The sequence below is a fragment of the Salvelinus namaycush genome, unplaced genomic scaffold, assembly GCF_016432855.1.
Source record: "Salvelinus namaycush isolate Seneca unplaced genomic scaffold, SaNama_1.0 Scaffold519, whole genome shotgun sequence".
Lineage (NCBI taxonomy): Eukaryota > Metazoa > Chordata > Actinopteri > Salmoniformes > Salmonidae > Salvelinus > Salvelinus namaycush.
Genome location: NW_024061219.1, coordinates 82,987 through 110,333, shown reverse-complemented (window position 1 = coordinate 110,333; position 27,347 = coordinate 82,987). Strand labels below are relative to the sequence as shown.

At 46.1% G+C, this 27,347-nt stretch overlaps 2 protein-coding genes across 2 annotated transcripts; one reads left to right on the top strand and one right to left on the bottom strand.

Annotated features, from left to right (window-relative positions):
- Window positions 1–241: 241 nt before the first annotated feature.
- LOC120041731 (extensin-like) lies at window positions 242–10,124 on the top strand. Its single transcript, XM_038986594.1, has 3 exons — window positions 242–247; window positions 9,129–9,424; window positions 9,749–10,124. Exons 1-3 carry the CDS (start codon window positions 242–244, stop codon window positions 10,122–10,124), a joined length of 678 nt encoding a protein of 225 aa, XP_038842522.1.
- Window positions 10,125–10,227: 103 nt separating this feature from the next.
- LOC120041730 (CD209 antigen-like protein C) lies at window positions 10,228–27,007 on the bottom strand. The gene is made up of 3 exons (XM_038986593.1): window positions 26,848–27,007; window positions 11,010–11,099; window positions 10,228–10,730 (listed from the first exon to the last, which is right to left on the bottom strand). The coding sequence occupies exons 1-3, from the start codon at window positions 27,005–27,007 to the stop codon at window positions 10,228–10,230; spliced, it is 753 nt and encodes a 250-aa protein (XP_038842521.1).
- Between the last annotated feature and the right edge of the window lie 340 nt (window positions 27,008–27,347).

Below are 27,347 nucleotides of genomic sequence, written 5' to 3'. Positions count from 1 at the left end.
TATCCTTAGACTATCTGTTATCAGTCATATCCTTAGACTAGCTGTTATCAGTCATATCCCCAGACTAGCTGTTATCATTCATATCCGTAGACTAGCTGTTATCACCAGTTGTATTCGGCACATGTGACAAATAACGTTTGATTTGATTAGTCCTCACCACCTGGGACCTGTAACACATACGTAACACAATAATAGGAAAAAGCATTGTCACTTTAATACCACTCAGCTTGAATTAAGAATCATGAAAGTAAGTGAAGAGGACCGGTCTTAGAAGACAGGAAGTGAAGAGGACCGGTCTTAGAAGACAGGAAGTAAAGAAGACCGGTCTTAGAAGACAGGAAGTGAAGAGGACCGGTCTTAGAAGACAGGAAGTGAAGAGGACCGTGCTTAGAAGACAGGACAAAGAATAAACATGGGTAATGTAGTTGACAAAACCCCAATGAAAAGAAACACACAAGCAAAGTAGGTGTTATAAAACAGCATTTTATTACTGCTACCTCACACCCACAGTGACTTGTAACACTTTACTTTAACACATGGAGGAGCAAAAGGTTGCTATCATCAGTCATTGGTAAGCATGGTTTTCAAGCAGGCAAAAGACTAAAAAGTGAAAGCCACACACACTTCAATTTCTCCAAAGATACATTTCAACTGGAAAGTTATATTCCTTTACAACAAAAAACATACACAACCTTAATAAAATAATCGTAATAATAAAATATAAAACGAACACATCACCACTAAGTGTATGGTTTGTTTACTCCTATACACATCAGTACATGTTATTCTCTGCACAACGGAACTGCACATCCCACACCAGAGAAGAGTTATGATACAATCCAGATATTAACCTACAGTAGCATGGGAGAGTAACCTACTGTAGCATGGGAGAGTAACCTACAGTAGCATGGGAGAGTAACCTACTGTAGCATGGGAGAGTAACCTACTGTAGCATGGGAGAGTAACCTACTGTAGCATGGGAGAGTAACCTACAGTAGCATGGGAGAGTAACCTACAGTGACATGGGAGAGTAACCTACAGTAGCATGGGAACAGTAGCATGGGAGAGTAACCTACAGTAGCATGGGAACAGTAGCATGGGAGAGTAACCTACAGTGTCATGGGAGAGTAACCTACAGTAGCATGGGAGAGTAACCTACAGTGACATGGGAGTGTAACCTACAGTAGCATGGGAGAGTAACCTACTGTAGCATGGGAGAGTAACCTACTGTAGCATGGGAGAGTAACCTACAGTAGCATGGGAGAGTAACCTACAGTGACATGGGAGAGTAACCTACAGTAGCATGGGAACAGTAGCATGGGAGAGTAACCTACAGTAGCATGGGAACAGTAGCATGGGAGAGTAACCTACAGTGTCATGGGAGAGTAACCTACAGTAGCATGGGAGAGTAACCTACAGTGACATGGGAGTGTAACCTACAGTAGCATGGGAGAGTAACCTACAGTAGCATGGGAGAGTAACGTACAGTAGCATGGGAGAGTAACCTACAGTAGCATGGGAGAGTAACCTACAGTAGAATGGGAGAGTAACCTACAGTAGCATGGGAGAGTAACCTACAGTAGCATGGGAGAGTAACATACAGTAGCATTTTAGAGTAACCTACTGTAGCGTGGGAGAGTAACATACAGTAGAATGGGAGAGTAACCTACAGTAGCATGGGAGAGTAATGTACAGTAGCATGGGAGAGTAGCCTACAGTAGCGTGGGAGAGTAACCTACAGTATCATGGGAGAGTAACCTACTGTAGCGTGGGAGAGTAACCTACAGTAGCATGGGAGAGTAACATACAGTAACATGAGAGAGTAACCTACAGTAGCATGAGAGAGTAACATACAGTAACATGAGAGAGTAACCTACAGTAGCATGGGAGAGTAACATACAGTATCATGGGAGAGTAACCTACAGTAGCATGGGAGAGTAACCTACTGTAGCGTGGGAGAGTAACCTACAGTAGCATGGGAGAGTAACCTACAGTAGCATGGGAGAGTGACATAGAGTATCATGGAAGAGTAACCTACAGTAGCATGGGAGAGTAACCTACAGTAGCATGGGAGAGTGACATACAGTATCATGGAAGAGTAACCTACAGTAGCATGGGAGATTAACCTACAGTGGCATGGGAGTGTAACCTGCAGTAGCATGGGAGAGTAATGTACAGTAGCATGGGAGAGTAACCTACTGTAGCATGGGAGAGTAACCTACTGCAGCATGGGAGAGTAACCTACAGTAGCATGGGAGAGTAACCTACTGTAGCATGGGAGAGTAACCTACTGTAGCATGGGAGAGTAACCTACTGTAGCATGGGAGAGTAACCTACAGTAGCATGGGAGAGTAACCTACAGTGGCATGGGAGAGTAACCTACTGTAGCATGGGAGAGTAACCTACAGTAGCATGGGAACAGTAGCATGGGAGAGTAACCTACAGTAGCATGGGAACAGTAGCATGGGAGAGTAACCTACAGTGTCATGGGAGAGTAACCTACAGTAGCATGGGAGAGTAACCTACAGTGACATGGGAGTGTAACCTACAGTAGCATGGGAGAGTAACCTACAGTAGCATGGGAGAGTAACGTACAGTAGCATGGGAGAGTAACCTACAGTAGCATGGGAGAGTAACCTACAGTAGAATGGGAGAGTAACCTACAGTAGCATGGGAGAGTAACCTACAGTAGCATGGGAGAGTAACCTACAGTAGCATGGGAGAGTAACCTACAGTAGCATGGGAGAGTAACATACAGTAGCATTTTAGAGTAACCTACTGTAGCGTGGGAGAGTAACATACAGTAGCATGGGAGAGTAACCTACAGTAGCATGGGAGAGTAACCTACAGTAGCATGGGAGAGTAACCTACAGTAGCATGGGAGAGTAACCTACAGTAGAATGGGAGAGTAACCTACAGTAGCATGGGAGAGTAACCTACAGTAGAATGGGAGAGTAACCTACAGTAGCATGGGAGAGTAACCTACAGTAGCATTGGAGAGTAACCTACAGTAGCATTTGAGAGTAACCTACTGTAGCGTGGGAGAGTAACCTACAGTAGCATGGGAGAGTAACCTACAGTATCATGGGAGAGTAACTTACAGTAGCATGGGAGGGTAACCTAGAGTAGCATGGGAGAGTAACCTACAGTAGCATGGGAGAGTAACCTACAGTAGCATGGGAGAGTAACCTACAGTAGCATGGGAGAGTAACCTACAGTAGCATGGGAGAGTAACCTACAGTAGAATGGGAGAGTAACCTACAGTAGCATGGGAGAGTAACCTCCAGTAGAATGGGAGAGTAACCTACAGTAGCATGGGAGAGTAACATACAGTAACATGAGAGAGTAACCTACAGTAGCATGGGAGAGTAATCTACAGTAGCATGGGAGAGTAACCTACTGTAGCGTGGGAGAGTAACCTACAGTAGCATGGGAGAGTAACCTACAGTAGCATGGGAGAGTGACATACAGTATCATGGAAGAGTAACCTAGAGTAGCATGGGAGAGTAACCTACAGTAGCATGGAGAGTGACATACAGTATCATGGAAGAGTAACCTACAGTAGCATGGGAGATTAACCTACAGTGGCATGGGAGTGTAACCTGCAGTAGCATGGGAGAGTAACGTACAGTAGCATGGGAGTGTAACCTGCAGTAGCATGGGAGAGTAACGTACAGTAGCATGGGAGAGTAACCTACAGTAGCATGGGAGAGTAACACACAGTGGCATGGGAGTGTAAACTACAGTAGCATGGGAGAGTAACCTACAGTGGCATGGGAGAGTAACCTATAGTAGCTTGGGAGAGTAACCTACAGTAAGTTGGGAGAGTAACATACAGTAGCATGGGAGAGTAACGTACAGTAGCATGGGAGAGTATCATACAGTGGCATGGGAGAGTAACCTACAGTGGCATGGGAGTGTAACCTACAGTAGCACGGGAGAGTAACCTACAGTAGCATGGGAGAGTAACCTACAGTATCATGGGAGAGTAACCTACAGTAACATGGGAGAGTAACCTACAGTAGGATGGGAGAGTAACCTACAGTAGCATGGGAGAGTAACCTACAGTAGCATGGGAGAGTAACCTACACTAGCATGGGAGAGTAACCTACAGTAGCATGGGAGAGTAACCTACAGTAGCATGGAGAGTAACCTACAGTAGCATGGAGAGTAACCTACAGTAGCATGGGAGAGTAACCTACAGTAGCATGGGAGAGTAACCTACAGTAGCATGGAGAGTAACCTACAGTAGCATGGAGAGTAACCTACAGTAGCATGGGAAAGTAACATACAGTAGCATGGGAGAGTAACCCACAGTAGCATGGGAGAGTAACCTACAGTAGTATGGGAGAGTAACCTACAGTAGCATGGGAGAGTAATGTACAGTAGCATGGGAGAGTAACGTACAGTAGCATGGGAGAGTAACCTACAGTAGCATCTGAGATTAACCTACAGTGGCATGGGAGTGTAACCTGCAGTAGCATGGGAGAGTAACGTACAGTAGCATGGGAGAGTAACCTACAGTAGCATGGGAGAGTAACGTACAGTAGCATTGGAGAGTAACCTACAGTGGCATGGGAGAGTAACCTATAGTAGCTTGGGAGAGTAACCTACAGTAAGTTGGGAGAGTAACATACAGTAGCATGGGAGAGTAACGTACAGTAGCATGGGAGAGTAACATACAGTGGCATGGGAGTGTAAACTACAGTAGCATGGGAGAGTAACGTACAGTAGCATTGGAGAGTAACCTACAGTGGCATGGGAGAGTAACCTATAGTAGCTTGGGAGAGTAACCTACAGTAAGTTGGGAGAGTAACCTACAGTAGCATGGGAGAGTAACCTACAGTGGCATGGGAGTGTAACCTACAGTAGCACGGGAGAGTAACCTACAGTAGCATGGGAGAGTAACCTACAGTATCATGGGAGAGTAACCTACAGTAGCATGGGAGAGTAATGTACAGTAGCATGGGAGAGTAACGTACAGTAGCATGGAGAGTAACCTACAGTAGAATGGGAGAGTAACCCAAAGTAGCATGGGAGAGTAACCTACAGTAGCATGGGAGAGTAACCTACTGTAGCATTGGAGAGCAACCTACAGTAGCATTGGAGAGTAACCAACAGTAGCATGGGAGAGTAACCCACAGTAGCTTGGGAGAGTAACCTACAGTAGCATGGGAGAGTAACCTACAGTAAATTGGGAAAGTAACCTACAGTAGCATGGGAGAGTAACCTACAGTAACATGGGAGAGTAACCTACAGTAGCATGGGAGATTAACCTACAGTAGCATGGGAGAGTAACATACAGTAGCATGGGAGAGTAACCTACAGTAGCATGGGAGAGTAACCTACAGTAGCATGGGCGAGTAACCTACAGTAGCATGGGAGAGTAATCTACAGTAGCATGGGAGAGTAACCTACAGTAGAATGGGAGAGTAACCTACAGTAGCATGGGAGAGTAACCTACAGTAGCATGGGAGAGTAACCTACAGTAGCATGGGAGAGTAACCTACAGTAGCATGGGAGAGTAACCTACAGTATCATGGGAGAGTAACCTACTGTAGCATGGGAGAGTAACCTACAGTAGCATGGGAGAGTAACCTACAGTAGCATGGGAGAGTAATGTACAGTAGCATGGGAGAGTAGCCTACAGTAGCGTGGGAGAGTAACCTACAGTATCATGGGAGAGTAACCTACTGTAGCGTGGGAGAGTAACCTACAGTAGCATGGGAGAGTAACATACAGTACCATGAGAGAGTAACCTACAGTAGCATGGGAGAGTAACCTACTGTAGCGTGGGAGAGTAACCTACAGTAGCATGGGAGAGTAACCTACAGTAGCATGGGAGAGTGACATACAGTATCATGGAAGAGTAACCTACAGTAGCATGGGAGAGTAACCTACAGTAGCATGGGAGAGTGACATACAGTATCATGGAAGAGTAACCTACAGTAGCATGGGAGATTAACCTACAGTGGCATGGGAGTGTAACCTGCAGTAGCATGGGAGAGTAACGTACAGTAGCATGGGAGAGTAACCTACAGTAGCATGGGAGAGTAACATACAGTGGCAAGGGAGTGTAAACTACAGTAGCATGGGAGAGTAACGTACAGTAGCATGGGAGAGTACCCTACAGTAGCATGGGAGAGTAACATACAGTATCATGGGAGAGTAACCTACAGTAGCTTGGGAGGTTAACCTACAGTGGCATGGGAGAGTAACCTATAGTAGCTTGGGAGAGTAACCTACAGTAGCTTGGGAGAGTAACCTACAGTAGCATGGGAGAGTAACCTACAGTGGCATGGGAGTGTAACCTACAGTAGCACGGGAGAGTAACCTACAGTATCATTGGAGAGTAACCTACAGTAACATGGGAGAGTAACCTACAGTAGTATGGGAGAGTAACCTACAGTAGCATGGAGAGTAACCTAAAGTATCATGGGAGAGTAACCTACAGTAGCATGGGAGAGTAACCTACAGTAGCATGGAGAGTAACCTACAGTAGCATGGAGAGTAACCTACAGTAGCATGGGAGAGTAACCTACAGTAGCATGGGAGAGTAACCTACAGTAGCATGGAGAGTAACCTACAGTAGCATGGAGAGTAACCTACAGTAGCATGGGAAAGTAACATACAGTAGCATGGGAGAGTAACCCACAGTAGCATGGGAGAGTAACCTACAGTAGTATGGGAGAGTAACCTACAGTAGCATGGGAGAGTAATGTACAGTAGCATGGGAGAGTAACGTACAGTAGCATGGGAGAGTAACCTACAGTAGCATCGGAGATTAACCTACAGTGGCATGGGAGTGTAACCTGCAGTAGCATGGGAGAGTAATGTACAGTATCATTGAGAGTAACATACAGTATCATGGGAGAGTAACCTACAGTAGCATGGGAGTGTAACCTGCAGTAGCATGGGAGAGTAACGTACAGTAGCATGGGAGAGTAACCTACAGTAGCATGGGAGAGTAACATACAGTGGCATGGGAGTGTAAACTACAGTAGCATGGTAGAGTAACGTACAGTAGCATTGGAGAGTAACCTACAGTGGCATGGGAGAGTAACCTATAGTAGCTTGGGAGAGTAACCTACAGTAAGTTGGGAGAGTAACATACAGTAGCATGGGAGAGTAACGTACAGTAGCATGGGAGAGTAACATACAGTGGCATGGGAGTGTAAACTACAGTAGCATGGGAGAGTAACGTACAGTAGCATTGGAGAGTAACCTACAGTGGCATGGGAGAGTAACCTATAGTAGCTTGGGAGAGTAACCTACAGTAAGTTGGGAGAGTAACCTACAGTAGCATGGGAGAGTAACCTATAGTGGCATGGGAGTGTAACCTACAGTAGGACGGGAGAGTAACCTACAGTAGCATGGGAGAGTAACCTACAGTATCATGGGAGAGTAACCTACAGTAGCATGGGAGAGTAACGTACAGTAGCATGGGAGAGTAACGTACAGTAGCATGGGAGAGTAACCTACAGTAGAATGGGAGAGTAACCCAAAGTAGCATGGGAGAGTAACCTACAGTAGCATGGGAGAGTAACCTACTGTAGCATTGGAGAGCAACCTACAGTAGCATTGGAGAGTAACCAACAGTAGCATGGGAGAGTAACCCACAGTAGCTTGGGAGAGTAACCTACAGTAGCATGGGAGAGTAACCTACAGTAAATTGGGAAAGTAACCTACAGTAGCATGGGAGAGTAACCTACAGTAACATGGGAGAGTAACCTACAGTAGCATGGGAGATTAACCTACAGTAGCATGGGAGAGTAACATACAGTAGCATGGGAGAGTAACCTACAGTAGCATGGGAGAGTAACCTACAGTAGCATGGGCGAGTAACCTACAGTAGCATGGGAGAGTAATCTACAGTAGTTTGGGAGAGTAACCTATAGTAGCATGGGAGAGTAACCTACAGTGGCTTGGGAGAGTAACCTACAGTAGCATGGGAGAGTAACCTACAGTATCATGGGAGAGTAACCTACAGTTGCATGTGAGAGTAACCTACAGTAGCATGGGAGAGTAACCTACAGTAGCATGGGAGAGTAACCTACAGTAGAATGGGAGAGTAACCTACAGTAGCATGGGAGAGTAACCTACAGTAGCATGGGAGAGTAACCTACAGTAGCATGGGAGAGTAACCTACAGTAGCATGGGAGAGTAACCTACAGTATCATGGGAGAGTAACCTACTGTAGCGTGGGAGAGTAACCTACAGTAGCATGGGAGAGTAACCTACAGTAGCATGGGAGAGTAATGTACAGTAGCATGGGAGAGTAGCCTACAGTAGCGTGGGAGAGTAACCTACAGTATCATGGGAGAGTAACCTACTGTAGCGTGGGAGAGTAACCTACAGTAGCATGGGAGAGTAACATACAGTACCATGAGAGAGTAACCTACAGTAGCATGGGAGAGTAACCTACTGTAGCATGGGAGATTAACCTACAGTGGCATGGGAGTGTAACCTGCAGTAGCATGGGAGAGTAACGTACAGTAGCATGGGAGAGTAACCTACAGTAGCATGGGAGAGTAACATACAGTGGCATGGGAGTGTAAACTACAGTAGCATGGGAGAGTAACGTACAGTAGCATGGGAGAGTACCCTACAGTAGCATGGAAGAGTAACATACAGTATCATGGGAGAGTAACCTACAGTAGCTTGGGAGGTTAACCTACAGTGGCATGGGAGAGTAACCTATAGTAGCTTGGGAGAGTAACCTACAGTAGCTTGGGAGAGTAACCTACAGTAGCATGGGAGAGTAACCTACAGTGGCATGGGAGTGTAACCTACAGTAGCATGGGAGAGTAACCTACAGTATCATTGGAGAGTAACCTACAGTAACATGGGAGAGTAACCTAAAGTATCATGGGAGAGTAACCTACAGTAGCATGGAGAGTAACCTACAGTAGCATGGAGAGTAACCTACAGTAGCATGGGAGAGTAACCTACAGTAGAATGGGAGAGTAACCTACAGTAGAATGGGAGAGTAACCTACAGTAGCTGAACAGTCAACTCAGCCATATGGGAGAATAACCTACAGTAGCTGAACAGTCAACTCAGCCATATGGGAGAATAACCTGCAGTAGCATGTAGCTGAACTCAGCATCTACCCCTACTCCCTCAAGCCTTTCCCATCCTCCACCCCACCCAACACCCTTACCGTCCTCCCCTACTCCCTCAAGCCTTTCCCATCCTCCACCCCACCCAACACCCTTACCGTCCACCCCTACTCCCTCAAACCTTCCCCATCCTCCACCCCACCCAACACCCTTACCATCCACCCCTACTCCCTCAAGCCTTCCCCATCCTCCACCCCACCCAACACCCTTAGTATCCACCCCTACTCCTCCACAGTCTTACCCCAGCCTCCACCCAACCCAACAACCCCAGCATCCACCCATCCACCCCACCAGCACCCCTGGTATTGATCCCTCCTTCCCTCCAACCTTCACATAACCCTTAGCCTTCCCCCAGTCTTCCCCCAGCCATCATCACCACTCAACCCCCTGGATCTCAACCCAGCCTACACCCTAGCCCAGAGGTAGGTATCCCTGGTCCTGGAGTGCCGCAGGCATTTCATGTTTTTGGATTTCCAGCAATCAATGAACTGATCAATTAGATCAGTTGGTCAGGATTGCTGCACTGGCCCTTTATAACCCTTATCCACCGACCCAGCCTGCCCCAACCCAAGCCCTCCCCAAGCTCTTCCCACCCCTCCCCATCCCCAAGGTCTTCCCAACCCCAGCCCTCCCCAAGCTCTTCCCAACCCTCCCCATCCCCAAGGTCTTCCCAACCCCAGCCCTCCCCAAGGTCTTCCCAACCCCAACCCTCCCCAAGGTCTTCCCAACCACAACCCTCCCCAAGGTCTTCCCAACCCCAACCCTCCCCAATCTCTTCCCGACCCCAGCCCTCCCCAATCTCTTCCCAACCTCAACCCTCCCCAAGGTCTTCCCAACCCCAACCCTCCCCAATCTCTTCCCAACCCCAACCCTCCCCAAGGTCTTCCCAACCCCAACCCTCCCCAATCTCTTCCCGACCCCAGCCCTCCCCAAGGTCTTCCCATCCCCAACCCTCCCCAGCCCTCCCCAACCCCAACCCTCCCCAACCCCAGCTCACCCTAGCTCTTCCCAACCCTCCCAGCCCCAGCCCTCCCCAGCCGTCCCCAACCCTCCCCAACCCCAGCTCCCCCAAGCTCTTCCCAACCTCAACCTGTCATTGATAGACTTAACACACCTGCCTTTCACAGATCCAACCATTTTTGTGGTCACATGGCACATCATTCCAAGCCACTACTGGGTCCTGTTGAGTGTTGTCAACCAAAGCGCAGTCTTCTCCTTGCAAATCATTTGGCTCCCCTTTGTTCCAGTAACTTGTGTTCAGTGGTGTGCCATCCACCCATCTCCAGGTTCCCTCAACTTCTCTGTCAGTCAGACCAAACCAGGCTCTTCTATTGAACGCTTTGATTAAAGCCTGTTCCTCTCTGCTGTCGATGATCACCAGGTTTGCTTCTCTCGCCTGACAGTCCTTTCTGCTGTCTTCCCACGTTTTCTCATCAGGGGAGATGTAGTAACAACTGCAGCAAGACTTCTTCCAGTCTTGGGGACATGTGGCATATTCATTAGAGGTCTGTAGCTGGTCTCTCTCTTTGGTCAGGTTGTTGTAGCTGGTCTGTAGCTGGTCTCTCTCTTTGGTCAGGGTGTTATAACTGGTCTGTAACTGGTCTCTCTCTGCAGTCAGGTTGTTCAATAGGGTTCTCTCTGTGAAATAATACGATCAACAACCAAGTTAATCAGACATTACCAGGGTTAGGGTCAATTCCATTTAATTTCCAGTCAATTCAGGAAGTACACTGGAATTCCAATTCCAATTATGTTCAATGCTTTTCAATGAGGAACATTTGGAATTTGGTTTACTTTCTGATTTGACTGGAATGTAAATGTAATTGATCCCTGGTCATTACACCACAGACGATGAAGAATATTTGAGTGAGAACATATCAAACTCACGGTAGAGTAACAGGCCTATGATCCCAGCCAGTAGGAGAACACACAGCAGCCCCAGACACACTGCAGCAGCTAGGAAACGTCTCTTCCACACTGAAGCACAAATTATCATCATAAGAACTTTATCATGTATTTGTGTTTATTTGTGTAGTTGCTCTTTCAAGCACTGAGTAAAATACACAAGCTTGACTTGGGCAACAACACAACAACTGAGTTCTGGTACCTGTTCTACTGCTTGAGTTGCAGCCCCTGCTGAAAAAACAGCATAGACCAGCATAGGCAGGTGACCAGCCTTTGTTGTGTTTTCACTGGTGACCCGCCTTCATTGTGTATTTGCTGGTGACCAGCCTTCATTGTGTATTTGCTGGTGACCCGCCTTCATTGTGTATTTGCTGGTGACCCGCCTTCATTGTGTATTTGCTGGTGACCCGCCTTCATTGTGTATTTGCTGATGACCCGCCTTCATTGTGTATTTGCTGATGACCAGCCTTCATCGTGTGATGTTAATTCTTTGGGGTCGGTGTCCCTTCCACGGGATGGTTGAGCTAACGAAGGCTAATGCGATTAGCACGCGGTTGTAAGTAACAAGAACATTTCCCAGGACAGAGACATATCTGATATGGGCAGAAAGCTTTAATTCTTGTTAATCTAACTACACTGTCCAATTTACGGTAGCTATTACAGTGAAATAATACCATGCTATTGTTTGAGGAGAGTACACCGTTTTGTACATGAACAGTTATTAATAAACAAATTAGGCACATTTGGGCAGTCTTGATACAGCATTTTGAACAGAAATGCAATGGTTCATTGGATCAGTCTAACACTTTGCACATACACTGATGCCATCTAGTGGCCAAATTCTAAATTGCACCTTGGCTGGAATAATACATTATGGCCTTTCTCTTGCATTTTAAAGATAATGGCACAAAAAAATACAAAAGAGCGGTTGTTTTGTTCTTTGTGTTATCTTTGACCAGATCTATTGTGTTATATTCTGCCACATTCCTTTCACATTTCCATAAACTTCAAAGTGTTTCCTTTCAAATGGTACTAAGAATATATATAATAATATCTTGCTTCAGGGCCTGAGCTACAGGCAGTTAGATTTGGGTATGTCATTTTAGGTAAAGATTGATAAAAAGGGGCTAATCCTTAAAGCTATTGGCCGATAGCTTGTTGGCATCGTTGAGTCCTTCCCTTTCTTCCTGATTGGTACCTCTATTGCCTCCTTCCAGCTGCCTGGTAGTTTCCCCTCCTCCTACACTCTGTTGTTCAACGCCAAAACTTTATCCAGTGCCTCATCACTAAGACGGGCGAACACAACATAGCACACCTTATCTTTCCCAGGTGAAGATAACCCAGCCTTACCTACTGCCCTTTTTACCTATGCCATGGTAAATGGTGCATTCATGATTTACATCCTCTCTCCTATTCTGCACTCCAGGATGTTCCTCTCTCGTTCTCTTTCTACCCATCTGCCCCTCGTCGGACAAATTTCCCGAGATATGAACTTGGATAAATGCTTTGGCCATCATCTCTGCCTTCTCCTCTTCTGTTACTGCCACAGCCTACCACCTCGTTAACACTGGATAATCCCACTGCCTTCTGACCCCACTCCTCCTCTTAATTATCCCCCACACTTCTCCCACAGGTGTCGCCCTTCCAATGGTGTCACAGAACTGACGCCAACATGACCTCTTTGCCTGACAGATAGTTCTCCTCACCAGGGCCTGTTTATACTGAATCAGACTGACAGATAGTTCTCCTCACCAGGGCCTGTTTATACTGAATCAGACTGATGGATAGTTCTCCTCACCAGGGCCTGTTTATACTGAATCAGACTGATGGATAGTTCTCCTCACCAGGGCCTGTTTATACTGAATCAGACTGATGGATAGTTCTCCTCACCAGGGCCTGTTTATACTGAATCAGACTGACGGATAGTTCTCCTCACCAGGGCCTGTTTATACTGAATCAGACTGATGGATAGTTCTCCTCACCAGGGCCTGTTTATACTGAATCAGACTGATGGATAGTTCTCCTCTCCAGGGCCTGTTTATACTGAATCAGACTGATGGATAGTTCTCCTCTCCAGGGCCTGTTTATACTGAATCAGACTGACAGATAGTTCTCCTCTCCAGGGCCTGTTTATACTGAATCAGACTGACGGATAGTTCTCCTCACCAGGGCCTGTTTATACTGAATCAGACTGATGGATAGTTCTCCTCACCAGGGCCTGTTTATACTGAATCAGACTGATGGATAGTTCTCCTCACCAGGGCCTGTTTATACTGAATCAGACTGATGGATAGTTCTCCTCACCTGGGCCTGTTTATACTGAATCAGACTGATGGATAGTTCTCCTCACCAGGGCCTGTTTATACTGAATCAGACTGACAGATAGTTCTCCTCTCCAGGGCCTGTTTATACTGAATCAGACTGATGGATAGTTCTCCTCACCAGGGCCTGTTTATACTGAATCAGACTGACAGATAGTTCTCCTCTCCAGGGCCTGTTTATACTGAATCAGACTGATGGATAGTTCTCCTCACCAGGGCATGTTTATACTGAATCAGACTGACGGATAGTTCTCCTCACCAGGGCCTGTTTATACTGAATCAGACTGATGGATAGTTCTCCTCACCTGGGCCTGTTTATACTGAATCAGACTGACGGATAGTTCTCCTCACCAGGGCCTGTTTATACTGAATCAGACTGATGGATAGTTCTCCTCACCAGGGCCTGTTTATACTGAATCAGACTGATGGATAGTTCTCCTCTCCTGAATCAGACTGATGGATAGTTCTCCTCTCCAGGGCCTGTTTATACTGAATCAGACTGACAGATAGTTCTCCTCACCAGGGCCTGTTTATACTGAATCAGACTGATGGATAGTTCTCCTCTCCAGGGCCTGTTTATACTGAATCAGACTGATGGATAGTTCTCCTCACCAGGGCCTGTTTATACTGAATCAGACTGATGGATAGTTCTCCTCACCAGGGCCTGTTTATACTGAATCAGACTGATGGATAGTTCTCCTCACCAGGGCCTGTTTATACTGAATCAGACTGATGGATAGTTCTCCTCTCCAGGGTCTGTTTATACTGAATCAGACTGATGGATAGTTCTCCTCTCCAGGGCCTGGGCCTGTTTATACTGAATCAGACTGAAGGATAGTTCTCCTCTCCAGGGCCTGGGCCTGTTTATACTGAATCAGACTGATGGATAGTTCTCCTCACCAGGGCCTGTTTATACTGAATCAGACTGATGGATAGTTCTCCTCTCCAGGCCTGTTTATACTGAATCAGACTGACAGATAGTTCTCCTCTCCAGGGCCTGTTTATACTGAATCAGACTGATGGATAGTTCTCCTCTCCAGGGCCTGTTTATACTGAATCAGACTGATGGATAGTTCTCCTCACCAGGGCCTGGGCCTGTTTATACTGTTTATCACTCCTCTGTCCACCATGGGACTGCTTTACTCCTCCTCCTCCTCCCTGAACTCTTAGGTATCGCCCCAGTAGCTACCTCCACTAACGCCACTAACGCTGTTCTCACCCAGTTATTCATACTATCCACATCCTCTCTCATATCCCACCGAGCCATCACCTTTCTCACTCAGGTCCTAAAACTGATCCCACTTTGCCCTTCCAGATACCCACCTGTCTACTCCGTCCACTGACTCCTCCTCCTCCCCTCCGGCCTACTGTGCATACTATGGGGCATTGATCACTCCCTACTGTCGACTCCTCCCATAACTCCCACTCACAGATTCCTGCCATCGCACAAGATACCAGAGTGAGATCCAAGGCAGACTCTTTCTCTGTGGCTGCATCAATCCTGGTCCCTCTGCCATCATTCTGGCAAACCTGTTCATTCATTTCTTTCAGATTTTCCATCACTTGGCCATTTCCATCCAACCTCTCCAGCACTGATCAATACCTCTGCCTAACATCCTGTAGGGAAGTCCTTGCTTTATGAAGGTGACCCCCCCCCCCCCCCCCCCGCCCTCCCATCCCCCTACATCTCTGTCCCTACGTAATGTGGTGTAAATGAATCGCCTCAACTCCCCCTTCCTCCCTACACTTCAGAATCACTTTATGTTCCTCCTCACCAGCTCCTCCCCTCGCGACTTATCTTGCCCTTCTTCTGCACTCTCTACCTCAGAACTGCCGAATGGCGTTGGAAACTATGTGGCTCTCCTCAAGCTTCCTTTTTTTCTTAATCTCTGCCTCCACAGATGTCTGACTCCCCTTCAAACCCCTCCTCCCTTTCTCTTCTCAGGAATCGTTGTTTCAATAGAATGAGGAAGTGAGGTCACGATCACCAGTGTAAAGGCCTCCAACCGACAGATCTGCTGGCTCCACCTAGTGTTACCAATACCTTTCAGGTCCTTTCAACTAATCCAATCTGTTAGTAGAACATATTGCAGCCGTTAGTGACATGGTTTTTCCAGTTTAGATGGTTTAGGTCAGGGATCATACTCTAGATCCAGCCGCGGGACGATTTGTCCTCGAGCGGATGGTCGGGGGGTCAGAACATAATACAACATTATTTGTAGACTGCAAATTGACCACAAGAAAACCAAACAGATATAATATTTCACTAAAACATAATAATTTCAACATTTGCTTATATTTATATATGATCACGTGACTCTCTATTTTGCGTGGGATTACTTGGTAACAGATTTCCAAAATTAAAATTACTTGGAGCTGATTTCCTGAAAATGAGAATGCCCCAGAAAACTTGAGCGGCCAAATAAAACCACCCACGGTCCAAATTCAGCCCTTGGGCCACCAGTTGGGGAAGCCTGGTTCAGATAGTCTCATTCTTTCATCATTTCTAACCCTGGCAGTCATTCTGAACACAGATTTTGGGAATCAACTCTGGCTGGAGTGGATTAGGAAAAGGAATTAAATGTCACTTTGCAAGCCAGCATATTGTGACTTGAAACTGGTCACCAGTGTCCAAAACAGAGCAAAGACTGGTCAACAACAAAAACACTATGAAGCCTGGTCAGGCCAGCATAACCCTCTAGACCAGTATCGGACCAGCACTGACCAGCATAACCCTCTAGACCAGTATCGGACCAGCACTGACCAGCATAACCCTCTAGACCAGTATCGGACCAGCACTGGCCAGCATAACCCTCTAGACCAGTATCGGACCAGCACTGACCAACATAACCCTCTAGACCAGTATCGGACCAGCACTGGCCAGCATAACCCTCTAGACCAGTATCGGACCAGCACTGGCCAGCATAACCCTCTAGACCGGTATCGGACCAGCACTGACCAACATAACCCTCTAGACCAGTATCGGACCAGCACTGGCCAGCATAACCCTCTAGACCAGTATCGGACCAGCACTGGCCAACATAACCCTCTAGACCGGTATCGGACCAGCACTGGCCAGCATAACCCTCTAGACCAGTATCGGACCAGCACTGACCAACATGGATCATCTTGAAATTGATGCTGGTCTATGCTGTTTATTTCAGCTCTTATAGAATTTATTGGCCTTAACATATGGTGGAGTTTAGGCACCCAAAATGAGCACCGGCTGTTACCTGAATGTTGATCACCAACTCCATCCTTCTTGTGGGACTCGTTTGCGTATATATGATCATCAATATCCATGGTCTTTATTCAATTAGGTTCTTCGTCTTCAAATCGTATCTTCTACTCTCGTAACTTCTACTCTTGCAATTTCTACTCTCGCAACTTATACTGTTGTAACTTCTACTGTTGTAACTTCTACTTTTGTAACTTCTACTGTTGTAACTTCTACTGTTGTAACGTCTGCTGTTATCTCAGTTGTAGGTTTGTGTCTGTTCGCTGCACAGCTGGAGCCTCTGTGTGACTCAGTCTAATGTCAGAGACAGTTTTAACTGTCAACCTCATTAAAGGGGAAACTGTCTAACCAATAGTACGACACTAACCACCACCACGTGACTCCAGACTTATTTTCTGAGAACCATGTCTGTTTCCCACAGTTTAGATTAGTTTGTATATTTAGTTTATATTAGTTTAGTTTACTACAGTGAAGATTAGTTTGTATATTTAGTTCATATTAGTTTAGTTTACTACAGTGTAGACTAGTTTTAAACTTGATTAAAGCACTGACAACATATTTGCACAGAGAGTAAAAGTGGGACCCAATCGATTCACACATAAGGTACATCACATGACTGTTGTTTTGAGACGTTACGGCAGGGTTTCCCAGATTCCTTCCTGGTGACCATAAGAGGTGCATGTTTTGGTTTTTGCTTGATGATCAGTTGATTATTTGTATCATCAGTGTAGTGTTACGGAAATAACTAAAATGTGCACCTCTTGGGGTTCCCAGGACCAAGTTTAGGAAATGCTGCATTACATCACTCTGTGGTCGACCATCAATGGCCATGTAGAGTTTTATCATTCTATACTGTCTCATGTGTGACATTGACACCAGAGATAATAGTTATTCAGAGATGTCTCTATCTTTCTCAGAGAGGGCCTAAGATGTACATTTACTCTCACTTCTCCTTTCCTCTTCCTCATTGTCTATCTACATCAAAATGTATCTGACTACCTCATGAAGCAGGGTGAGAGAATGCCAAGCGTGTGCACCAGCTGTCATCAAAGCAAAGGGGGGCTACTTTGAAGAATCTCAAATATAAAACATATTTTGATTTGATTAACACTTCTTTGGTTACTACATGGTTCCATATGTGCTATTTCATAGTTTTGATGTCTTCACTGTTATTCTACAATGTAGAAAATAGTACAAATTAAGAAAAACTGTGGAATGAGTAGGTGTGTCCACTTTTGACTGGTACCAAAGGACAGATTTCAACCGGTCTACTGTCCATTAGTCGTGTTTCTTGGCCCAAGCAAGTCTCTTCTTCTTATTGCTGTCCTTTAGTAATGGTTTCTTCGCAGCAATTCGACCATGAAGGCCTGATTCACGCAGTCTCCTCTGAACTGTTGATGTTGAGATGTCTGTTACTTGAACTCTATGAAGCATTTAGTTGGACTGCAGTCTGAGGTGCAGTTAACTCTAATGAACTTATCCTCTGCAACTCTGGGTCTTCCTTTCCTATGGCGGTCTTCATGAGAGCCAGTTTCATCACAGCGCCTGATGGGTTTTGCGACTGCACTTGAAGAAACCTGGCTACAGAGCGAGTGATCACACAGTCATCCAGAACAGCTGATGCTCTCATGCATGTTTCAGAGTTACTTGCCTCAAAACGAGCATAGAAGTATTTTAGCTTGTCTGGTAGGCATGTGTCACTGGGCAGCTTGCAGCTGTGCTTCCCTTCGTAGTCTGTATTATTTACTGTAACTGGTGTTATTATATTAACTGTTGACCCCAAGGTGTGCACATATCAGGTTCTTGCCCGAGCTATGAGCTGCCCAGTGACAAGAGCCTACCAGACAAGCTAAAATACGTCTATGCTCGCTTTGGGGAAAGTAACACTGAAACATGCATGAGAGCATCAGCTGTTCCGGATGACTGTGTGATCACGCTCTCTGTAGCCAATGTGAGTAAAACCTTCAAACATGTCAACATTCACAAGGCCGCAGGGCCAGACGGATTACCAGGATAAGTAATCCGAGAATGTGCTGACCAACTGGCAAGTGTCTTCACTGACATTTTCAACCTGTCCCTGACTGAGTCGGTATTACCAACATGTCTCAAGCAGACCACCATAGTCCCTGTAACCAAGAACACTAAGGTAACCTGACTAAATGACTACTGACCCGTAGCACTCACGTCACAGCCATGAAGTGCTTTGAAAGACTGGTCAAGGCTCACATCAAGCCATAGACCCACTCCAATTTGCATACTGCCCCAACAGATCCACAGATTATGCAATCTCTATTGAATTCCACACTGCCCTTTCCCACCTGGACAAAAGGAACACCTAAGTGACAATGCTATTCATTGACTACAGCTCAGTGTTCAACAAAATAGTGTCCTCAAAGTTCATCACTAAGCTAATGTCCTTGGGACCAAACACCTCCCTCTGCAACTGGATCCTGGACTTCCTGACGGGCCACCCCCCAGGTGGTGAGGGTAGGTAACAACACATGCCGATCCTCAACACGGGGGCCCCTCAGGGGTGGTTGCTCAGTCCCCTCCTGTACTCCCTGTTCACTCATGACTGCATGGCCAGGCACGACTCCAACACCATCATTAAATTTGCCCATGACACAACATTGGGTAGGCCTGATCACCGACAACGATGAGATCAGCCTATAGACAGGAGATCAGAGACCTGGCCGTGTGGTGCCAGGACACAACCTCTCCCTCAGTGTGATCAAGACAACTGAGATGATTGTGGACTACAGGAAAAGGAGGACCGAGCCCCCATTCTCATCGACAGGGCTACAGTGGAGCAGGTTGAGAGATTCAAGATTCTTGGTGTCCACATCACCAACAAACTAACATGGTCCAAACACACAAAGACAGTCGTGAAGCGGACACGACAAAGCCTTTTCCCTCTCAGGAGACTGAAAAGATATGGCATGGGTCCTCAGATCCTCAAAATATTCTACAGCTGCACCATCGAGAGCATCCTGACCGGTTGCATCACTGTCTGTATGGCAACTGCTCAGCCTCCGACCGCAAGGCACTACAGAGGGTAGTGCGTACGATCCAGTTCATTACTGGGGCCAAGCTCCCTGCCATCCAGGACCTCTGCACCAGGCGGTGTCAGAGGAAGGCCCTAAAAATGGACTTCTTAACAGGCTTTTTAACAGCTTCAACCCCTAAGCCATAAGACTCCTCAACAGCTAATCAAATGCCTGCTCAGACTATTTGCATTGCCCCCCCCCCCCACCCTCTTTTACGCTGCTGCTACTCTCTGTTTATTATCTATGTATAGTAACTTTAACATTACCTACATGTACATATTACCTCAATTACCTTGACTAACATGTAACCCCACACATTGACTCTGTACCGGTACCCCCTGAATATAGCCTCGCTATAGTTATTTTACTGCTGCTATTTAATATTTTGTTACTTACATTTTTTATTTAACACTTACTTTTCTTAAAACTGCATTGTTGGTTAATAAGGGCTTGTTAGTAAGCATCTGATTTCATTGAATAACATGTATATTTTTATGTAGTAAAACCGGTTAATGTAATAACTTACTGGATGAAGTAATATAATGTTGAATGGTATTGCACACACACACACACACACACACACACACACACACACACACACACACACACACACACACACACACACACACACACACACACACACACACACACACACACAGCTAGACCATGGTGGCTGAGTCTTACTCAACAACAGTACATTGAGTACTATAGAGAGTATACACATGTTGAATCCCATTGTTTAATCAACAGTACATTGAGTACTATAGAGAGTATACACATGTTGAATCCCATTGTTTAATCAACAGTACATTGAGTACTATAGAGAGTATACACATGTTGAATCCCATTGTTTAATCAACAGTACATTGAGTACTATAGAGAGTATACACATGTTGAATCCCATTGTATTCTCCCTTTATCCAGAGGCGCACCTTGTCATATAAACTTTTAAAACTACCCACAGAAAATAACTAATGTAATTTTAGCCCATAACATGTTTTGGAATGAAAGTAGTCAACTCTGTAGTATGGAGTTGGTACAGTATGTCTTCAAAATGGATGCTTCTGGTCTCTGTAGATGTGGTAACAGTTCTGACAGAGTTTGGTGAAGACACAGGATATGACTGCAATACTTGACCAGGAATCTCTCTCCCTGTGGTTGTTCTGGCTGACTTCTTCTTCTACAACACGGTTGACTAACACATTGAGGCATCAAGCTGTCAAAACATGTTGCATGGGGCATAATGCACGTATTACTGGTGACTGACAGTAAAGGGGCAATCAGCAGTTGAAACAATAAGAAAGTGTACACCCTGCCTCTGTTTCAGTAAATAAACTGAGGGATGGTTATGGAGAAATGTAACTGTAAACTATGGTACCTGTGAGGATTTTCTACACTGGACAAATAATAATCTGACATTTTGTTTAATCACGTCATTACATTAAAGCTATAAGGGCTGTATTCAATCATATTCACGAGATGATTTAAAATGTATGTTTAATTAGGGCTGGGCGGGTAAACCGTATTTTACTATATACCGGTATTGATGTACCGACCGGTTTGGGTTTTTACTTTCACTTCCATAACTGTATTTGAATGTTTGTTTTCTTAAAAAGGAAACGCTGAGTGTAACGCCCATTTTTATAGTTTACTTCGCTACTTGAGTCATCTCCGTTCGCTCTCTCTCTCTCTCTCTCTCTCTCGACATGCCGCTTTCCACATAGACCTAGCCCCGCCCCCTGTCACTCAAGGGGCGGATTTGCTGTTCCTCCAGCAGGAGACCCTTGTGTTCAGTCTGCATGGTCAATGCTGTTGACTACCATGTTGGCTAGCTAGCTAACCAGGAGACCCTTGTGTTCAGTCTGCATGGTCAATGCTGTTGACTACCATGTTGGCTAGCTAGCTGACCAGGAGACCCTTGTGTTCAGTCTGCATGGTCAATGCTGTTGACTACCATGTTGGCTAGCTAGCTAACCAGGAGACCCTTGTGTCCAGTCTGCATGGTCAATGCTGTTGACTACCATGTTGGCTAGCTAGCTAACCAGGAGACCCCTGTGTTCAGTCTGCATGATCAACACTGTTGACTACCATGTTGGCTAGCTAGCTAACCAGGAGACCCTTGTGTTCAGTCTGCATGGTCAATGCTGTTGACTATCATGTTGGCTAGCTAGCTAACCAGGAAACCATTGTGTTCAGTCTGCATGGTCAATGCTGTTGACTACCATGTTGGCTAGCTAAATAACCAGGAGACCCTTGTGTTCAGTCTGCATGGTCAATGCTGTTGACTACCATGTTGGCTAGCTAGCTAACTGGGAGACCCTGGTGTCCAGTCTGCATGGTCAATGCTGTTGACTACCATGTTGGCTAGCTAGCTAACCGGGAGACCCTGGTGTCCAGTCTGCATGGTCAATGCTGTTGACTACCATGTTGGCTAGCTAGCTAACCAGGAGACCCTTGTGTTCAGTCTGCATGGTCAATGCTGTTGACTACCTTGTTGGCTAGCTAGCTAACCAGGAAACCATTGTGTTCAGTCTGCATGGTCAATGCTGTTGACTACCATGTTGGTTAGCTAGCTAACCAGGAGACCCTTGTGTTCAGTCTGCATGGTCAATGCTGTTGACTACCATGTTGGCTAGCTAGCTAACCGGGAGACCCTGGTGTTCCAATGTGTCGGAGTAAACACCGTCCAGGTGGCCGGCTGTGACACAGCCTGGGATCGAACCCGGGTCTATAGTCACACCTTAGACCGCTGCACCACTCAGGAGGCCTCAACAGTATCTTCTAAATCAAACAGAAATACACAAAGCATGCCAGGCCAACAGCCTGAAAGGACAGGACACCACCACTCAACACACCTTGTAACTCTTCTGACTTCAAGTCTTGTTCACACAAATACCACTCTGCAGCTGCTACTACAACGTCTATTGTCAGCAACTTACATTCCATCCCTGCAGTAGAATTAATTACCATTGCTATAAATGCACAACTTCTAATCTTTCTGAAACGTATCTCACTTGTTGGTTTATCCCTCTGATCTACGTCTCACACCACTCCTCTCAGGATCCCTCCCCCTTGACCCATCTTCCTCTACTTTCTACACTGCCTCAGCATATCACAACTTCTGCACTACTCTAACCTTGAAAATGTCTCAACCTGCCTCGCTCATACGGGACATTTCTGATCCCCAGCCCCATGAGCACCCCTACAATTAACACAGACCACTACTTTCCCCAATGGTACACATTCCTTCTTCTCATGCCTTTCTGCACATTTCTCACACCAAGTAACCTCTCTCCTACACACTGCTGCCACATGTCCATAAGCTTGACACCTGTAACAACGGCATGAAATGGGCACAAAAGCTTGTACAGGATAACTTATTGATCATAACATCAATTTGTCAGGCAAAGACTCAACATCAAAACTCAAAAGAACAGACAAAGAGACTTCTGTTTCACCACACACGCCACCCTGTCTGCACGCGCCAAACGGCAAGCATCACAAACAACGCAAATCTCCCCCTTCAGTGTGTCAACTTCCCTTCTCCAGTCTTTACAGCACTTCCCTTCTCCAGTCTTTACAGCACTTCCCTTCTCCAGTCTTTACAACACTTCCCTTCTCCAGTCTGTACAGCACTTCCCTTCTCCAGTCTTTACAGCACTTCCCTTCTCCAGTCTTTACAGCACTTCCCTTCTCCAGTCTTTACAACACTTCCCTTCTCCAGTCTTTACAGCACTTCCCTTCTCCAGTCTTTACAGCACTTCCCTTCTCCAGTCTTTACAACACTTCCCTTCTCCAGTCTTTACAGCACATCCCTTCTCCAGTCTTTACAGCACTTCCCTTCTCCAGTCCTTACAGCGCTTCCCTGCTCCAGTCTTTACAGCGCTTCACTTCTCCAGTCTTTACAGCGCTTCCCTTCTCCAGTCTTTACAGCGCTTCCCTTCTCCAGTCTTTACAGCGCTTCCCTTCTCTATTCTTTACAGCACTTCCCTTCTCCAGTCTTTACAGCACTTCCCTTCTCCAGTCTTTACAGCACTTCACTTCTAAAGTCTTTACAACACTTCCCTTCTCCAGTCTTTACAGCGCTTCCCTTCTCCAGTCTTTACAGCGCTTCCCTTCTCCAGTCTGTACAGCACTTCCCTTCTCCAGTCTTTACAGCACTTCCCTTCTCCAGTCTTTACAACACTTCCCTTCTCCAGTCTTTACAACACTTCCCTTCTCCAGTCTTTACAGCACTTCCCTTCTCCAGCCTTTACAGCACTTCCCTTCTCCAGTCTTTACAGCACTTCCCTTCTCCAGTCTTTACAGCGCTTCCCTTCTCCAGTCTTTACAACACTTCCCTTCTCCAGTCTTTACAACACTTCCCTTCTCCAGTCTTTACAGCACTTCCCTTCTCCAGCCTTTACAGCGCTTCCCTTCTCCAGCCTTTACAGCGCTTCCCTTCTCCAGCCTTTACAGCGCTTCCCTTCTCCAGTCTGTACAGCACTTCCCTTCTCCAGTCTTTACAGCACTTCCCTTCTCCAGTCTTTACAGCACTTCCCTTCTAAAGTCTTTACAACACTTCCCTTCTCCAGTCTTTACAGCGCTTCCCTTCTCCAGTCTTTACAGCGCTTCACTTCTCCAGTCTTTACAGCACTTCCCTTCTCCATTCTTTACAGCACTTCCCTTCTCCAGTTTTTACAGCACTTCCCTTCTCCAGTCTTTACAGCACTTCCCTTCTCCAGTCTTTACAACACTTCCCTTCTCCAGTCTTTACAACACTTCCCTTCTCCAGTCTTTATAACTCTTCCTTCCCCAGCCTTTATAGCATTTCCCTTCTCCAGTCTTTACAACACTTCCCTTCTCCAGTCTGTACAGCACTTCCCTTCTCCAGTCTTTACAGCACTTCCCTTCTCCAGTCTTTACAGCACTTCCCTTCTCCAGTCTTTACAGCACTTCACTTTTAAAGTCTTTACAACACTTCCCTTCTCCAGTCTTTACAGCGCTTCCCTTCTCCAGTCTTTACAGCGCTTCCCTTCTCAAGTCTGTACAGCACTTCCCTTCTCCAGTCTTTACAGCAATTCCCTTCTCCAGTCTTTACAGCACTTCACTTCTCCAGTCTTTACAGCACTTCACTTCTCCAGTCTTTACAACACTTCCCTTCTCCAGTCTTTACAACACTTCCCTTCTCCAGTCTTTACAGCACTTCCCTTCTCCAGCCTTTACAGCACTTCCCTTCTCCAGTCTTTACAGCACTTCCCTTCTCCAGTCTTTAAAGCGCATCCCTTCTCCAGTCTGTACAGCACTTCCCTTCTCCAGTCTTTACAGCACTTCCCTTCTCCAGTCTTTACAGCACTTCACTTCTCCAGTCTTTACAGCACTTCCCTTCTCCATTTTTACAGCACTTCCCTTCTCCAGTTTTTACAGCACTTCCCTTCTCCAGTCTTTACAACACTTCCCTTCTCCAGTCTTTACAACACTTCCCTTCTCCAGCCTTTACAGCACTTCCCTTCTAAAGTCTTTACAACACTTCCCTTCTCCAGTCTTTACAGCGCTTCCCTTCTCCAGTCTTTACAGCGCTTCCCTTCTCCAGTCTGTACAGCACTTCCCTTCTCCAGTCTTTACAGCACTTCCTTCTCCAGTCTGTACAGCACTTCCCTTCTCCAGTCTGTACAGCACTTCCCTTCTCCAGTCTTTACAGCACTTCCCTTCTCCAGTCTTTACAGCACTTCCCTTCTCCAGTCTTTACAGCACTTCACTTCTCCAGTCTTTACAGCACTTCACTTCTCCATTCTTTACAGCACTTCCCTTCTCCAGTTTTTACAGCACTTCCCTTCTCCAGTTTTTACAGCACTTCCCTTCTCCAGTCTTTACAACACTTCCCTTCTCCAGTCTTTACAACACTTCCGTTCTCCAGTCTTTACAACACTTCCCTTCTCCAGCCTTTACAGCACTTCCCTTCTCCAGTCTTTACAGCACTTCCCTTCTCCAGTCTTTACAGCGCTTCCCTTCTCCAGTCTGTACAGCACTTCCCTTCTCCAGTCTTTACAGCACTTCCCTTCTCCAGTCTTTACAGCACTTCCCTTCTCCAGTCTTTACAACACTTCCCTTCTCCAGTCTTTACAACACTTCCCTTCTCCAGTCTTTACAGCACTTCCCTTCTCCAGCCTTTACAGCACTTCCCTTCTCCAGTCTTTACAGCGCTTCCTTCTCCAGTCTGTACAGCACTTCCCTTCTCCAGTCTTTACAGCACTTCCCTTCTCCAGTCTTTACAGCACTTCACTTCTCCAGTCTTTACAGCACTTCCCTTCTCCATTCTTTACAGCACTTCCCTTCTCCAGTTTTTACAGCACTTCCCTTCTCCAGTCTTTACAGCACTTCCCTTCTCCAGTCTTTACAACACTTCCCTTCTCCAGTCTTTACAACACTTCCCTTCTCCAGCCTTTACAGCACTTCCCTTCTCCAGTCTTTACAGCACTTCCCTTCTCCAGTCTTTACAGCACTTCCCTTCTCCAGTCTGTACAGCACTTCCCTTCTCCAGTCTTTACAGCACTTCCTTTCTCCAGTCTTTACAGCACTTCCCTTCTCCAGTCTTTACAGCACTTCCCTTCTCCAGTCTTTACAGCACTTCACTTCACCCACACGATGCTAACTAAGTGCTGAAAAGAAGCAGGTGCATTACACATTCCAAAGGGCATCAGTGTATTGTACGAAGTTATCAGGCGTATCGAAAGCCGAGATGTCAGAAGCTTGAGAGGTCAGAGGCACCTGCTAATAACCTTTTAGCAAATCTAACTTACTAACTTAAGTAGAGCCAATTCTATCAATGCAATCATCTAAGCGAGGTACAGGAAAATAATCAAACTTTGTAACTGCATTTACGCGACGATAGTCCGTACATAAGCGGGACGTACCGTCAGGCTCAGAAACAAGAATACATGGGGAACTCCAGGAGCTGTTACTGGGTTTTGCCATGTCATTCTGTAATAAATAAGCTACCTCACTTTTCTTTACTTCCCTTTTCTTAACGTTAACCCAGTACGGATGCTGACGTATAGGAGCAGTGTTCCCCACATCCACATCATGTTCCAAGATGGACGTGCAACTTGGAACGTCCTGAAACACATTGAGAAAACTATTTATCAATAGGATAAGATCATTAGTTTGATCGTTATCCAAATGTTCCATTTGAGAGGGTAACTTGTCCAGCATCTCCGATATACATAAGCGTTCACACTGCTGTAACGTATGGCGTAGCACCAACCCGTCCTCCTGATCCTCCTCTAGGTCCCAGCCAGACTTCATCCCCACCGCAGCCACACTGGAGACGGCGGAATGGACCGGCTTACCTGAGGAGCTGTCTGGAGAGTCACCCACATAATATGCTTTCAGCATGTTAACATGACACACTCGGGAAGAACGCCTACGATCTGGGGTCTTTATCGCATAATTGGTGTCACCGGCGTATCTCTTCTACAAGATATGGTCCAGAAAAATGTGCCGACAGAGATGAGACAGGGATTGGCAACAAAACTAAAACTTGATCCCCTGGTGCAAAAGAACAGCCAACAGCCTCTTTGTCAGAATGTAACTTCATGCGTTTTTGAGACGAGGAGAGACTCGTTTGGGCTAACGCACATGTGGCGTGCTGTCTCTCATCTTACTGGCATATTCCTACACATTTTTAGGGGCGCTACTGGGTGTAGGAGATAGGATATGCTCCTTCAAATCTTTT